At 36.0% G+C, this 14,403-nt stretch overlaps 1 protein-coding gene across 1 annotated transcript; it reads left to right on the top strand.

Annotated features, from left to right (window-relative positions):
- Nucleotides 1-3,454: 3,454 nt before the first annotated feature.
- Nucleotides 3,455-14,010, top strand: LOC120492117 (uncharacterized). Its single transcript, XM_089132660.1, has 9 exons — nt 3,455-3,639; nt 4,574-4,616; nt 7,888-8,761; nt 10,072-10,391; nt 11,723-11,863; nt 12,714-12,839; nt 12,923-12,964; nt 13,461-13,595; nt 13,757-14,010. The coding sequence occupies exons 1-9, from the start codon at nt 3,581-3,583 to the stop codon at nt 13,967-13,969; spliced, it is 1,953 nt and encodes a 650-aa protein (XP_088988786.1). The 5' UTR covers nt 3,455-3,580; the 3' UTR covers nt 13,970-14,010.
- The last annotated feature ends 393 nt before the right edge of the window (nt 14,011-14,403 follow it).

Below are 14,403 nucleotides of genomic sequence, written 5' to 3'. Positions count from 1 at the left end.
ATGAATTTTCCCTGAACATTTCAGTTGGTTAAAATTTAGAAACTAAAATGTTCACCTGCTGCCTTAAAAGATTAAGTAAACTCAACTCAACATGAGTTGAAACACAAGCTAGATTAAAAAGTTCGGCTTGAGAAAGCCCAGACATTTTGGTAGTTTTAAAAGCTTGAAGTTTGAAGGTTTTGAGTTTAAAGCATTTTCAAGTTTTGACATGACATGTGATATCTAAGTGGGTGAGAGTTGTCTACTTTTTCAATTAGTCTTCCCATCAATTTTCTTCATTCAGACCGAGTCCCGAAAACGCACGAAAACAAGAGTTTATCTCACAAACCAATCGTATCCAATCATAACCAATCATGGTGGATGGAGGCATTGCCTCCTCTCACGTGACTTTCACCAAACCCACCACATGCAGTTTGGGGGGGTCAGTTAAATCTCATTGGGCTCAGGGGAAGCCAGACAGATGAGGACTTCTGCTGTAAATTTTCCTTCCGGTGTCACTGTTGGACAGTGTTAGAAAAATTTGTTAGTTATGTCATACATTTTAATGTTTTATTTTGTAATATTTGCGCTTTTATTTTTTTCATCCAATTTGTTTTTAAAAAGCACAGTATATGTTTCAGGTGACCTTCACTGTATATTCTGACTAGAGGTGAAATTAACAGATTTACAGAAGTGATTGATAGTATCAGTGGAACAGCTTCACATATATAAGAAGGGTTTCTGACTTTAGCTAAGCGTATAAAATAAGCTACTAACAGAGGTAAATAGCAAATCAGGATAGACACTAAAATATGAGAGATGATTCTGAAGGCCTTCCTTTTCTGCTGGTTCTCAACAGCTCTGCCTCTGTCAGTTTTATTGTGTATGTCTTTCTCTGTCATCTCGACATTCTTTCGATCTCCTGGTCCTGGACGCTTCAGGGCACGGAGGACAGAAGCACAGCAAAATGAGGTTATCATCACTGCAATGCAAAAGCCCACAAAGAATAAGTGATCTTGAAAGTAGTACAACCCAAAGGAAACAAGCCTCAAGCTGTTGCCTATTGCTATTAGCCAAGCTGCTGCTACCAATGCAATCCTGTACTGGATATCCTTATATCTCAGGAATATTAGTGGATGAATCACTGCCAAATATTGTTCAATACACACGAAGGTCTGGATGAGGGGTCGAAAAGTCCAGCCAAGACCAATAAGAAAGTGTAGTATGTTCTGGCCCAACATAGAGGGATAACTGACAACAATGATGTCTACAATGCATTGAATACAATAAAAAAGCTCCAGTAAAGTGATGTTCAGTGGAAACACCAAGTTGGGTTTGATGTCCATACAGCGATATACACAGAGGAACCAGCAATGGACCGGCGTTCCAACAATGAAGCATAGTACTGAAGTAAAAAGATTGAAATAAGTGCCAAAATGTCCCTCACACATGCAGAACCAATCAAATATAGTTGCATTCCATGAATTGACTGATGAATTGCACATGGTTGAACGGAGCTGAGGAAATAAAAATGAATGATTGTCCACCAAAGATTTTTAATCATATTTTCTTTCAATTAATGAACCACAAAAACAGAAAAGCTTTCATTCACTCTTAGAAAAAATGGTACAAAAGACTCTAAAAAATGGTCACCAAGACTGTACGTTCCATTTTAGGTGCTAATATGTACACTTTTGGTACCAATATGTACTTTTAAGGTACTTGTACACAACAAAGGTGTACCTTTTGAAAGATGACCCCTTATTTGTACCTTTTTTACTGAGAATGGAATGAGACTATATGAAGACTATTTGTAAGTGACTATTTGTGTTGTTAACTCTCAAAATAGAAAAAAATAAATTTGTAGAACTGTTCATACCTGAATTGATGGTAGAGAAAGAAAAATATACTGAAGAATTTTTTTTTATTTGATTAGAAGCTACGAGCTACCAAACATGCATTATCAACTTTATTTGTTTGGTCTGTTCATAGGAAACTATGAACAGTGCCCACTCCCTTTTTTTATTTTGTTTGCATGTGCCTGTCCCTCTGATTTACCTCATGTTATTATTGCATGCTTATGAATGTAATTTTTGCAACAATATATTGTGGGATTTTAATTTATGGTGTGCTTAATGTGTACATACACACTTAAAGGAGTAGCGCACTTTTGAAAAAACTTTTGCTGAATATTTACTCGCCCCCATGTCATCCAAGATGTCCATGTCATTCTTTCTTCAGTCAAAAAGAAATATAAGGTTTTTGATGAAAACATTCCAGCATTTTTCTCCATATAATGCACTTTACTGGTAACCAAACGGTTCAAGGTCCAAAAGACACTTTCAGTACAAACTACAAGTGTTCAAAGGGCTTTAAACGATTCCAGACGATGAATAAGGGTCTTATCAAGCGAAACGATCACTCATTTAATAAATAAATAACAAAGTTTAAGTTTTATAAGCTCAAATGCTCGCCTTGCTCTGTTCTGTGACACACGTTTGTGACTCTCCGGTTCGAACTCGTTCATCAAAATGAAAAAATCTTTTGCCAAGTCATTTGGTTCATTCAACGAACGAATTGACTCGGAAAAAGATTTGTTAATTTTGATGAACGAGTTCGAACAGGAGAGTCACGAATGTGCATCGCAGTACAGAGCAAGGCGAGCATTTGAGCTTATAAAACTTAAACTTTGTTATTTTTATTTTTTTTTTTAAATGAGCGATCGTTTCGCTTGATAAGACCAGTGAAGAGACTCGATTTATTTATTTTTAGGTCATGTTCCAAGAATATTCAAGCTGGCAATAATAAAACCTCTCATTGAGAAACTGCAATTAGATCCAAATAACCTAGCAAATTACAGACCCATTTCAAATCTTTCATTTATGTCTAAAATAGAAAAAGTTGTGTCCGCTCAATTGTGCTCTTTCTTGCAAGAAAGTTATATTTATAAAAAAAAAAAAAAAAAATCAATCAGGATTCAGACCGCATTATAGCACATAAATACCAAATAAATAAAATATAACATGAGAATGGACTGATATGTCCCACATTGGAGTGTTCAAGAGAAAAGAAATAACTATTTCTTTCCCCTTCCTCAAACCATTTGGCTCTTGATCTCATAAGCACCCTTAGCTAATTCTATATATAGAGTGCATTACCGCCCGCACTCCCTCTTATGACATCATCACCCAGTTACTGTAAAAAACATGCTACCTTTTAAGAAACCCCAATAAATGTTTTTTAACGCATTTTAAGACAGAAATTTTGAAATATACATATTTAGCACTTTAATTTACACATTAATTGGTTGTGGTGGTTAACCTGCAATTTACACTTTAAAGCAAAGTTACGCCACTGGTGACTGCAGAGGTCCTGAGAAGGAAATGCAAGGGGGTGGTGTTGGGAGGGTGAGCAGGGGGAAGAAAACATACTGAGAAGAAAGAATGTGATACAGTGTGTGTCTGGCCATGTGAAGAGTGGAATAAGATTTACAGAGGGTGACAAAAGACATTTTGCTCTGGAAGTACTTTTCAGTGTTCATGTGCAATGATCCATAATCAAGAGGAACAGTTATATCTGAAGTCTGAAGAATGACCCAATAATGAAGAATTCAATCCAAAGGAAAATAACCTCCAGCTCAGCTATTGCTAAAGCCAACATGTGAGTACGGATAACTTTATATCTCCCTTTTGTATCTCATAATTACGACTTTATTTCTCGAACTTTTTTATATCTTAAGAATTGACTCTTTTTCTTGTGATTTCGATTTTTTTTTTCTACCTCAGAATTACAAATCTATATCTTACAATAAAACGTACATTTTTTATTTTAAACGTTCTCTAGTTATATATGTATTTTACTTTGAGGTTGCTACATCCATTGATGCACAACCTTTCCTTATGCAAATGTAGAACAGTGGCAGTCAGATACCAAGATATATTTACCTGAAGAAAAAAAATGCATGATTATTCATTATAATAGTTTGGTTTTGTTTGTTTATTTTTTATTTTTTTTTACATTCAACTAAAAATCAGTCCTAAAAAGTTTTTCACATACAACACCTTAATATGATAAGAAGCCATCAGTCAAAAGTCACTATCACAAGCACAGAAATGTATGATGTGATCTGTTTTGGTGCCCAGCGAACAGTCTTGTCACCTGTTGCATTCCCTTTTTAACAACCATTGTAAACTTAAAGAGGACAAGTGTGTCAAGGTCTTGAATTTGTCCTCAAGTCAAAGTCGCATGCATGTTTCTGTCTCTTGTTTTCACAACAAGGCTAACAACAGGCTGTAAAGTCTTTAGATTTATTCCCACATTGCAAAAAAAAAAAAAAAACTTTTAAATAAGTAAATAAATAAATAAATAAGTTTACTTTTATACTTTATATTCAACTGGAGAATATGTTTGCTTTTAATTCCTAGGTTACGTTAATTCCACAGAATATAAACAATTATATATATATATATATATATATAGAATTATGTTTTAGATGGTTACATTATTACATTAGCATAGTGGCGGGCGTGTTGACCGTATGGGTGAAGCAGGATTCCTCTTTCTAACCTTGTCCAATAATGTTCCTCGTGGGTAGCTCAAATATTCAAGCACAGACCTCAGAGGTGATACTGATCTGGGTAACCTCTTTGAGGACGTCATGTACTAGAGTGGCAGGATTCCCCCCCACCTAGTAGTTGCATATAGCTGTAACAGAGACCTGCAGTTTTCAGGCGAGGCTTCTGTAATTCAGTACGTTTGGCCTTTTCGAGATGCTGGGTCATTAACATATCTATGAGTTAACAACATAGATACTTCTGGTCTAGTTTCAGAATATGCTAAGACCCCATATCGTAGTAATACAGAGCAGAGGTATTATGCTAAGTTGTTATATGCTTAGTTTTTGTTTTGACTGAAATGTTTTAAATAAAATAAAAAATGGTATTGTGTAATATTTGAATGTCAGTAGTTCTTATAGGATGCAAATAAAAAATATGAATTCTTATTTATATTTCGTACAAATAAAAATAATCACTGTACTGATTAGCTTTACAGTAATGCACTGAATTACACAATTACAGTACCATATGCTTACTGTAAAACTGAAATACATTATGGTACTGTAAATCTTAATTACAGTAACTTACTGGCAACAGTGTTGAAAAGCTAGCATTGACTTTGAAAACCTTGAAAAGTCTAACAGTGAGCATGGGCTATTCCCATGTCCCCACCTTCCAGGAATGAAGACAACATGATAAATATCTATTTACGAGTTGTAAATCAGATTATCTTATTAACTTACCACCACTATCTGCTGAGCAACATGTCTTCAAGTCATCATACCATTACTACAGTAAAAACAACATTTGTGCAATTATGTGCGTATCATAATAAGTTTGATAATTATGATCATATCATGAATCTGCTGAATATGTGAATCTGAACACTTCTGGGAATGGTTCTGCATCAGATAAACATCTAAAAATAAGATTTACCTAAATAGACCGATGAGTGAGAGAGACCGAGTGAGAAGGCTCAAATGATTTCATTAGGAAAGCAAGCTAGTGGTTGTTGAGTCTCGTTGCGCTAGGTATTTCATTTATAGGCCAGGTGGATCAGAGAGCGCACTCAGGATAAAAACTCTTACCACTCTTACACAGTCACTTACCAAGGACAAATAGATCATCTAAAGCAGTGACTGCAGGGACTCCCTGACCAACACAGTCTCATGAAGATGCGTATCTATACCACGAGTGCTGCCCTGACAGGCCATGTTTCTGTTTTAACCCTGAAATGGCACACCTGATTTAATTCATTAAAGGAAAACTTCAGCACAAAATGACAACCAAACAACAAACCGAGAAGAAGAAGAAGGAGAAGAAGCTGACGAGACAGCTTTGGTTGGTCCCGTGGATGGGAAATTTTGTTATAAAAATGAACTGATGGAAGTGTCATAAAGAGCATGGTTGTTGTGTGCAAGCTATGCAACAAGGAATTCGCACATCACATCGAGCCTCAAGTTTCACCTCAACGCAAAACATATAAAATTGCACTGGTCTGTTGGACTTGGTTGAACAAAAATAAATAATATTTTGTTGCTAAGCTTATGTATTCAGTCATTATTCAATGGTATACTAAAAATCCATGTGAAATACTAAAAATCCATGTGTTCTCACTGTTCTCAGTTCAAATATTTATGCAATTAAAATGCGATTAATTTCGATTAATTAATTAAAAAAAATTCTCTAATTAATTAGATTTTTTTTTTAAATCGAGTCCCGGCCCTAATATATATATATATATATATATATATATACACATAGTATTGATAAAGGTACTTATTTTTGAATGTCACTTTAGCAGATTGCTCTGTATATTAATCTGTTGTCCTTTAAACCAAGTTTGAACTGTGTGTGAACAGGTGTGCACTCCCTTGAACAGATTTTTTGAATAATTCGTAGTCCAGGTTTTGTCAACCCCTCTTAAAATATTATTATTTATCGGATGACATTATTCAAAAATCTGTCCAGGAGAGTGCACACACACATGCAGGGAGCCATGGAGGCTGTGAAATTATGACAGCTGTTTGGTACTTTACACTAGACAAATGTCTTTCACCTCTTACTCATGTTACAAGGACATGCTGTCACAGTGTTTGAAAAACACCCCGTTGGCATGTTATTTATTATACATAATGAAGTGAACACATGCCTGAGTGAAAGCCTCCATGAAGTTGTCCTTTCACGTTCTGTGGAGAATAATTGTCCATTCCATAAACTTTAAAGTATTTGTTTATGCATTTTTAACACCGGAGAACTATTTCACAGTTTGCTCGGAAGCTAAACGTTGCGCTGCAGTAGGCTAATGGATTGATGGCCTGGATGAAAGGAAAATTTTATCAACAAATATCATTTGAATAATGTGAGTCAAAGGAGTCAACAAACAAGAGCGTCCATGGGAAAATAAAATATAAAACAAGAGGGGAAAAGGTTTAAAAGTGTTAAGTTCTTAAAAATGTAGTGTTCATCCTGGTGTAATATGGTTTGGAAAGTGTTATAATTTGGAAAGTGTTCTATCATTTTAAGGAAAACGTTCAATTTAGTGACTAAATTTTGTGTAAAAACAAGCACATACACAGATGTGTGAAATACACATTCACACATCTCAATCATTAATATATATATATATATATATATATATAGTACATCAGTACTTTTTTGTTTTTTCAAATATCATTATTACGTAATGCATAAATATCATTGTTTTTGAGAGTTGCACCAAATGACAAGTTTTTCAATAATAATAATAGAAAATTAAAAAAAAATAATAATTTATTGAGGCTTTCTTTTCTCAGTATTTGTTTCTTTTTCCCGTACAAATATCTAAACATCCTTAAATCAAGATGCATATAAATCAATAAATCAATATACATCCTTGAAAAAATCATAGTGTTATTTTCAGAAAAAGAAATATATTAAAATTAAGTGACTTTAAGTGACAATAAAATTAATTAATTTGTTTTATAAATTTGGTTTCCCTTTATTTCTTTTTTTTATTTTTCTTACCCCACTGACAGATATTTTTCTTGTTTTTAACCTAAAGTCACTTAATTTTGATAAACTTTTCATCTTAAGTTATTTTATTTCAAGTAACTGTACAGGTATCTTGATTTAAGAATGTTTAGATATGTGTAAAGAAAAACAAGACAGAAGGAAGAAGATCATTTCGAAGATCATTAAAATGTTCATGATATCTGTTTTTTCACCTGACATTATATAAATTGCATTTTTTAATGTATTTATGAACACATTTCTAGATCATGACAAAAGAAATTGACTCTGTGCTGAATATATGGATTGAATATTTGAAATTTATATTCTTACATCTTTCCCCCCCCCCCCCCCCCCTCAGTTGGTCTTGAACCTGATCAGTACTATTGCAGCTGGAAACAATAGCAGTTATGGGAACCCTCTTTTTCCTCTAAATCCCTTCCAGCCTGTTGGCATTCAAAGATCCTCATTTTTGAACATGTACCAGCCCTCAGGGGGGTTTACCCTCGCCTATCTATTAAATTCCATACCTCACAGGGCAAGTCACCCCTCATCATCATTCACAGAAATTAATTCAGTTACTGCACATAAGGAGAATGGTGACCTTCTAGCAAAAGAGATCAATCAGGAGAAAATACCCATTATTAGTAACACAAAAGTGCCACTGCCAACATCTGAGAAACCTCTTGTTAGATCTCGCACCAACCATCTTGGCAAACATTTTGCCTTCAAACCAGATGTGGACAGTTCTCAGTACCAGTCAATGACAGCCAAAGCAAGGATTTCTCCTGATAGACCACAAATTGAAGAAGTAGAGCCAAACCAACAAGCAACTCTACGTTTTCCAACAGAAGCCCTAAGCAAAGCTTTAGCCAGCCTTGGCCTTTCTTTTGAGGACCTAGAATTACTCAGTCACTTCCCATACAACCAGTTAACAACAGAGAAACTTCCCTTCATTATACAAGACATCCAACAACGCAAAGAAACAAAGGGCATTTATCATGCTAGGTGGAACTCATCTGATCAGGTCGAATCAAACGCTCATGGGAAACATCATGATCAAAGGAGTACTGGTGAATGGCAGGGATCTGCTTTACCAAGTCCCAATTGGCAATCCTGTCCATCCTCCCATTCCCATAGATTCCTCAGCGCTAAAACATACAGCACATCTGAGGACATTCATGAGCACTTCTCAACCCAGTCTAGAGCATTGAAAAGATCAAGAGATTCATCAGGTGAGTTTTTTTTTACATCTATAACTGATGCACCAATGATCCAGATGAACTTAACTTAAAATATTGAAAAATCTTGGTTGGAAAAATTGAACATCAAATTATTACAATTACCGATCAAATTACTGAAATTATGGTATTTATTTAGTAAAACTTTATCGTTTCAAGTTATTGAATTTAGTGTAAATTCATCTTCAAATTTTAAAAATACGTTCCAAGTTTTTAGAAATAGCCAAGTATTAGGATTCCACCAGCTCAATTCACTCCTCCTACTCATTCAGGCATGTTAAAAACACTCCACCGCCGCGTTCCATTGTAAAGGGTAAACGCAAAAGTCTGCTTGACGGTGAAGGTTTACGCATGACGTGCGGACTTGGTGTTGTTGTAGTATGCATTCCTAGCCGCCTGAAATGCATACTACATTGAATTTCACACACTTTTGCATCACCATTTGCACGCGGATTTCCCACACAAAACGCTCGTCTAAACGCAGAATAAAAAGTGATTACGCAATGCCACTTTTGCGTTTTCTCTTCAGAATCGTTTCCGTCTAAACATAGCCTCTGTTTACACGAGGACGCTCGCGGGTGAAAACGTAAAAATATTTTATCGGATGTGCCTTTCGTTTACACGGCGACGGCGTTTTTGGGGCTTAAAAACGCAAAAAAAAAAAAAGTGAAACCACCCTCCAGAGTGGAAATCTTTAAAACGCTCCACCATCTACTATCATTTGAACACTCACCATATCTCTGCCTGCTTTTGCAAAACCTGTTAATAAACATTGTTACACTTACCACCTGACTCCTGTTCCATCCGTGACAGAAGACCAGACCACAAAATGCAGAATCCAGCGGAAATCCACCACGCAATCCATTCGCGGAACTCGTTCAGGTTGTTCGCCAATCTCTACTTTCTTCACCAGCTCTAACCACCCAAGATATCCTGAAGATAACCTTTTCAAAATAGGTTTATCAAATAGGTTGTTCCTCTCTCAATCTTCACTTTCGTCTCCTCTTTTATGCTTGCTCTCCTCCGTGAGAGATCCGGTGCATCGCGGAGGTGTCGCTCATTATCAATCACGCCACCGGCCTCGTGCCGCTCTCTCACTGCCCTCGGCCTCATCCTGCCCGCCACAGTCAAGAAAAAATGAATACTGTACATCATATATATATACATAGGCCTACATATATAATGCATGCGTGTGTGAGTGTGTTTTGTTCCAGAAATATACAGCTTGAAAAAATATTGTATCATAGGTTTCATGGCTATCCAGAGTTTGAGTTTGACTAACCCCCTTTCTCTCTACCTCTTAGGAAGTGGATCCAATTCCTTCCTTAAGAGACTGCAGCATGGGCCTGATGATGCCACTAAGGGGAGGCCTGGTTCCGTCTGTTTTCCCTCTCGTTCAAAACGCAGCATACGGCACAGCTTTGTCTCTACGGGCTATAATAAAACAAGACATTATACAACAAAAAGATCCTTGTCCTCTGCACACGGATCCACCACTTTCAATTCCATGAGAAATGGTCAACAGTCTTTTCCAGTCAAGTCTGCAAAATCAGAAGGAACCGCTGAATCTATGAACATTCAGATGCCAGGAACTAAGACGACTGAAAAAACATCAGAACAAACTGTAAGCTCTCGCAGGTGTAACAGAAGTCAATTACAAGTGATTGTTATTAATATCATTACTAAAAGAATAACCAGTCTTAAGAAAGGTGTTTAAAGGGTGATCAAAACCACCATTAAATTGTCAATTTGGTCTCAGCAGTGCAGGCTGAAAACAGTCCCATCACCCATGATAACAAATTTGGAGACAGGTAGTGCTTCTCAATGTCAAGGAAGGATCCTCGGAAGCCGTAATTTCGAGGATGCTACGTCATCGACGTCCGTCGAAGGACTGTTCCAATGTCGAGGATCCTCAGAATTTCAAGACTGAGTCCTTCGATCGGAAAATATCCCATACACAGGAAAGGATGCATATGTGTAGCCTTCGCGCTCTTAAATCACCCACAATCCTATGCGCAGCTTTGCTAGCTTGTTCAAAAAATAAAAATGTCGACCGTTACCGGAGTCGGAGTGATAACGGCAATATGCTTTCAAATGTAAGCAAGTATATTTTAAGTTTAGCCATTTATTTTATGTTTGTTAAACTATTTAATATATCGGCTCAAATTTGCAAAGGGGATTTAAAGCTGTTCCCTTTTACTGGTGATTAACTTTTACATTTTTACTTCATATAACGTAATAGCCTTTTTTGTTGGTCACATATTTTACCATTGCATGTTTTAACAGCTAGATCATGTTGCTATGGACGTAGTTCTGTTCACTCAGGTAATATAATCGTTTTTGAATGAATAAACTCCTTTTTAAATCAATATTTTGTGTCAAATTATTGATTTATTTGGTAGGTAGCCATGTTATAAGTGGGAAAATGTATAGCGAGGCGGTTGTTACAGCGAATACAACCCCTTAATTCAGGCTGATTCAATCAAGACCCCTCCGCTTTAGAGTTTGCGGGGTTGTATTCACTATAACAACCGCATGGCTATACATACATTATCCCTTATACTTTATTTATTTATTTTTATGAGGACTGACAAGACAAAATAAGGACCGTCAAGTGTGTTTAAACAGTGCAGTACACAATTTTTGCAGCGCCGAAGCGAACCTTTCACTGATGTAATGACGTGCACTTGCTAGCCTGTTCCATTTACGTGTTCTCCGAATGCTAAAGAGGACCCTCGCCTAGCCTCTGAAGGAAATGACTTGGAAGGACCCGTCCTTCCAAGGAAGTATCCTTGACATTGAGAAACACCTAGGGACCTCTAGTGGTGTAAGATTTGTTAGGACACTTAACTGTTTGGGAAAGGAAACAGCACAGATATGTGCTTTAATAGACAAACACTCTTTTAATAAAGAAGTTTACTTTTTTCCCCTCATTGCCTCTGTGTTTTCCTACAGAAGGGTGTAATTCGTGTGTCTGGAATCTCTCGTGACTACTCTGAAAGTGAACTAATCAAAATGGCATCTCCATTTAGTCACCCTGTTGAGGTTTTAATGGCAACTGAGGTTGACATGGAAACCTGTCTAGAATGGAAAAAGGTATGTGCTATTTTAGAATATAATCTTTTATTATTATTATTTTTTAACAGAAAATGTACTTTTTGTTGTAAAATGAAATGTAAGACACTTCATTTTACAACAAAACAGTAATTTTTGTGTAAAAAAAATTACATTTTGGTTTAGTTTAGTTTAGGTTCCAATTCTTACCAGCTAACTAACTAGGCTATTTTGCCTCAATAAAGTCTTTTTTATTAATAGTTAGTAAGGTAGTTGTTAAGTTAAAGTATTGTGTAGGAGAGAAGGATGTAGAATATGGTCGTGCATAATAAGGAATTACTAAATTATGCTTTATATAAGTAATGAACAGAATATCCAAGTAATATACTGTTAATAAGCAACTAGTTAAGTGAGAATTGGACCCTAAAATACTGATATTTGTGACCAAATATCCCAGCTAAAAGGGAACGTTAATCTTTGGACATTCAAAAATAAAGTTTTATAACTTAATGGGAACATTAGCAAAACATTCTTGGAACATATTTTTGTTTGGATTAACACAGTCTCATCCTAAGAAGTCATATGACTGACGTCTTGGGACGTCTTTTGACCATACGTCAACATCCGCCTTTTTAGGGTACCCTTAAACGTTGGTTAGCCTACATGACGATCCCGGGCCATCATACAACTGACGCTTTACCTTTAACGTCGATTAGGTGACGGGGTAGGTTTAGGTCTGGGGTAGGGTTAGGATCCGATAACGTCATCTAACCGACGTTTAAGGGTACCCTAAAAAGGCGGATGTTGACGTTTGGTCAAAAGACGATACTGCTTTTTAAAACAATTATCAATTGACATTTAGCTCTACTATATCAGCATGTGTGTTTTCCAGGTTTTATTGATCCTTCCAACTGAATTCTCAGCCCAGGAGATGGTAAAGGTTTACTCTGCCATCCCGGTTCATATGAGACAGCAAAGTTTAGAGCTGGTGTCTCAAAAAGTTGACCCTAGTTCACCTGTGAGTTAACACACTATATTTCCTTGCATAAATACTTCATTTTTTGTTTATTTACTCATTGGATTTGATTAATTTTTCCTTAGGTGTCAGTGTTTCATGCTTTTGTGGGGCCATCAATGTCAAATGCAAGTATCACTTGGTCTTGAGACATTTCAAATATTTAAGCTTAAAGCTACACTGTGTGATTTTTACCCCCATCTAGCGGTGAAAAAGTATATGACCATCCAGTGAATATTAGTTTCTGTTCCTCTCAATTCCTATTTTGTTTTAACTCCTACGGGGGTCAATGTAGTCCAAGATTAACATGGCGAAGCTTGAATTAACGGGTATGTCCCTCTTTGACTAATGTACTTCAAGATGGAGGGGCAACATGGCGACTGACATTAACCTTACCTGTATGTATTTTCAATGGCATATGATACACTCAAAAGAATACTTTATTACTTGAATGAAGTAAATATACATTAATGAGCACATATATTTTTGAAAGAACTAAGTGTTTTTAGCTAAGAATAAACAAAAAGAGTTACACAGTGTAGCTTTAAAAAACACATTCTTTTTAACTTACAACTTCCATCTATCCTCCATGACTCTTAACAACAAGTCCTCACTGTCCTTTAGGGGCTGTTGACGCCTTTGGACCATTTGCTGGTTGTGTGTAATGTTCCTAACCAGCCCTGTGCTGCAACAGGAGTGCTACGCCTGATAAAACCCTTTGGAAAAGTTTTCAGAACTCTGGTGTTTAACGGAAACAAGGTAAGCTATACTGTTGCAGAACACTAAAGACATTTTTGACAGGAGCATAAAAGTAGAAAAGTTAAAAAAAATGTGAAAACATGAAAGAGTATGAATCCATTTCCATAGTCATTCTTTTACCTGTATTTGATTCTAAAAGATCAATATTTTCTGTTTTCTAGGTGGATGCTGAACAGTGCCATTGGAACAAGAGCAGTATCCAGATGGTTTTAGAAATGGAATCTGCTTCTGTTGCTCGATCTGTATTTGAGTGGTCTCACAAAATTCCTTGTATTTATCACAACCATCATCTCTCTTTCCTCAGAGGATGTAATATACAGAAAGATACATCTGAGGTCAGCTCAGCCAAAAACCCTCAAAGTGTTTCCCCTTAAATATGGTATATTTTCAATACCTTTGTAATAAAATACAATGAAACAAGGTTATAAGAATATTATTTTTTTTGCCTTTCACTTTTTATAAAGTTGTATATTTATGATGAAGAAGAAGATAACAATTAAAAAAATTGAATCATCATATTGGTAACACTTTATAATAAATGAACACTAATAATTTGTCAAGAATCAAGCCGGCTCTGTCTCAATATAGTTATGTTTATTTAAAATAATTTTAAAAAGAAGCATAAACACAACGAGGGGTGTCTGTTTTATCCGTTTTTGTGACCAACGTTTCTTTAACCATGGAGTATAAAATTCAATATAAATTCTCGGTATTGCATTGGACTCGTGATCGGAGGAAGTTATCGAGCATCCTTACACCTTCACCGGAAATACCGCCGTGCAGAGAGCGCATTATTTCATACACCAAG

Source organism: Pimephales promelas, chromosome 6 (assembly GCF_988280905.1).
Source record: "Pimephales promelas chromosome 6, fPimPro1.hap1.1, whole genome shotgun sequence".
Classification (NCBI taxonomy): domain Eukaryota; kingdom Metazoa; phylum Chordata; class Actinopteri; order Cypriniformes; family Leuciscidae; genus Pimephales; species Pimephales promelas.
The sequence above is the reverse complement of the archived record's forward strand: the minus strand, read 5'-3'. Positions and strand labels throughout refer to the sequence as shown.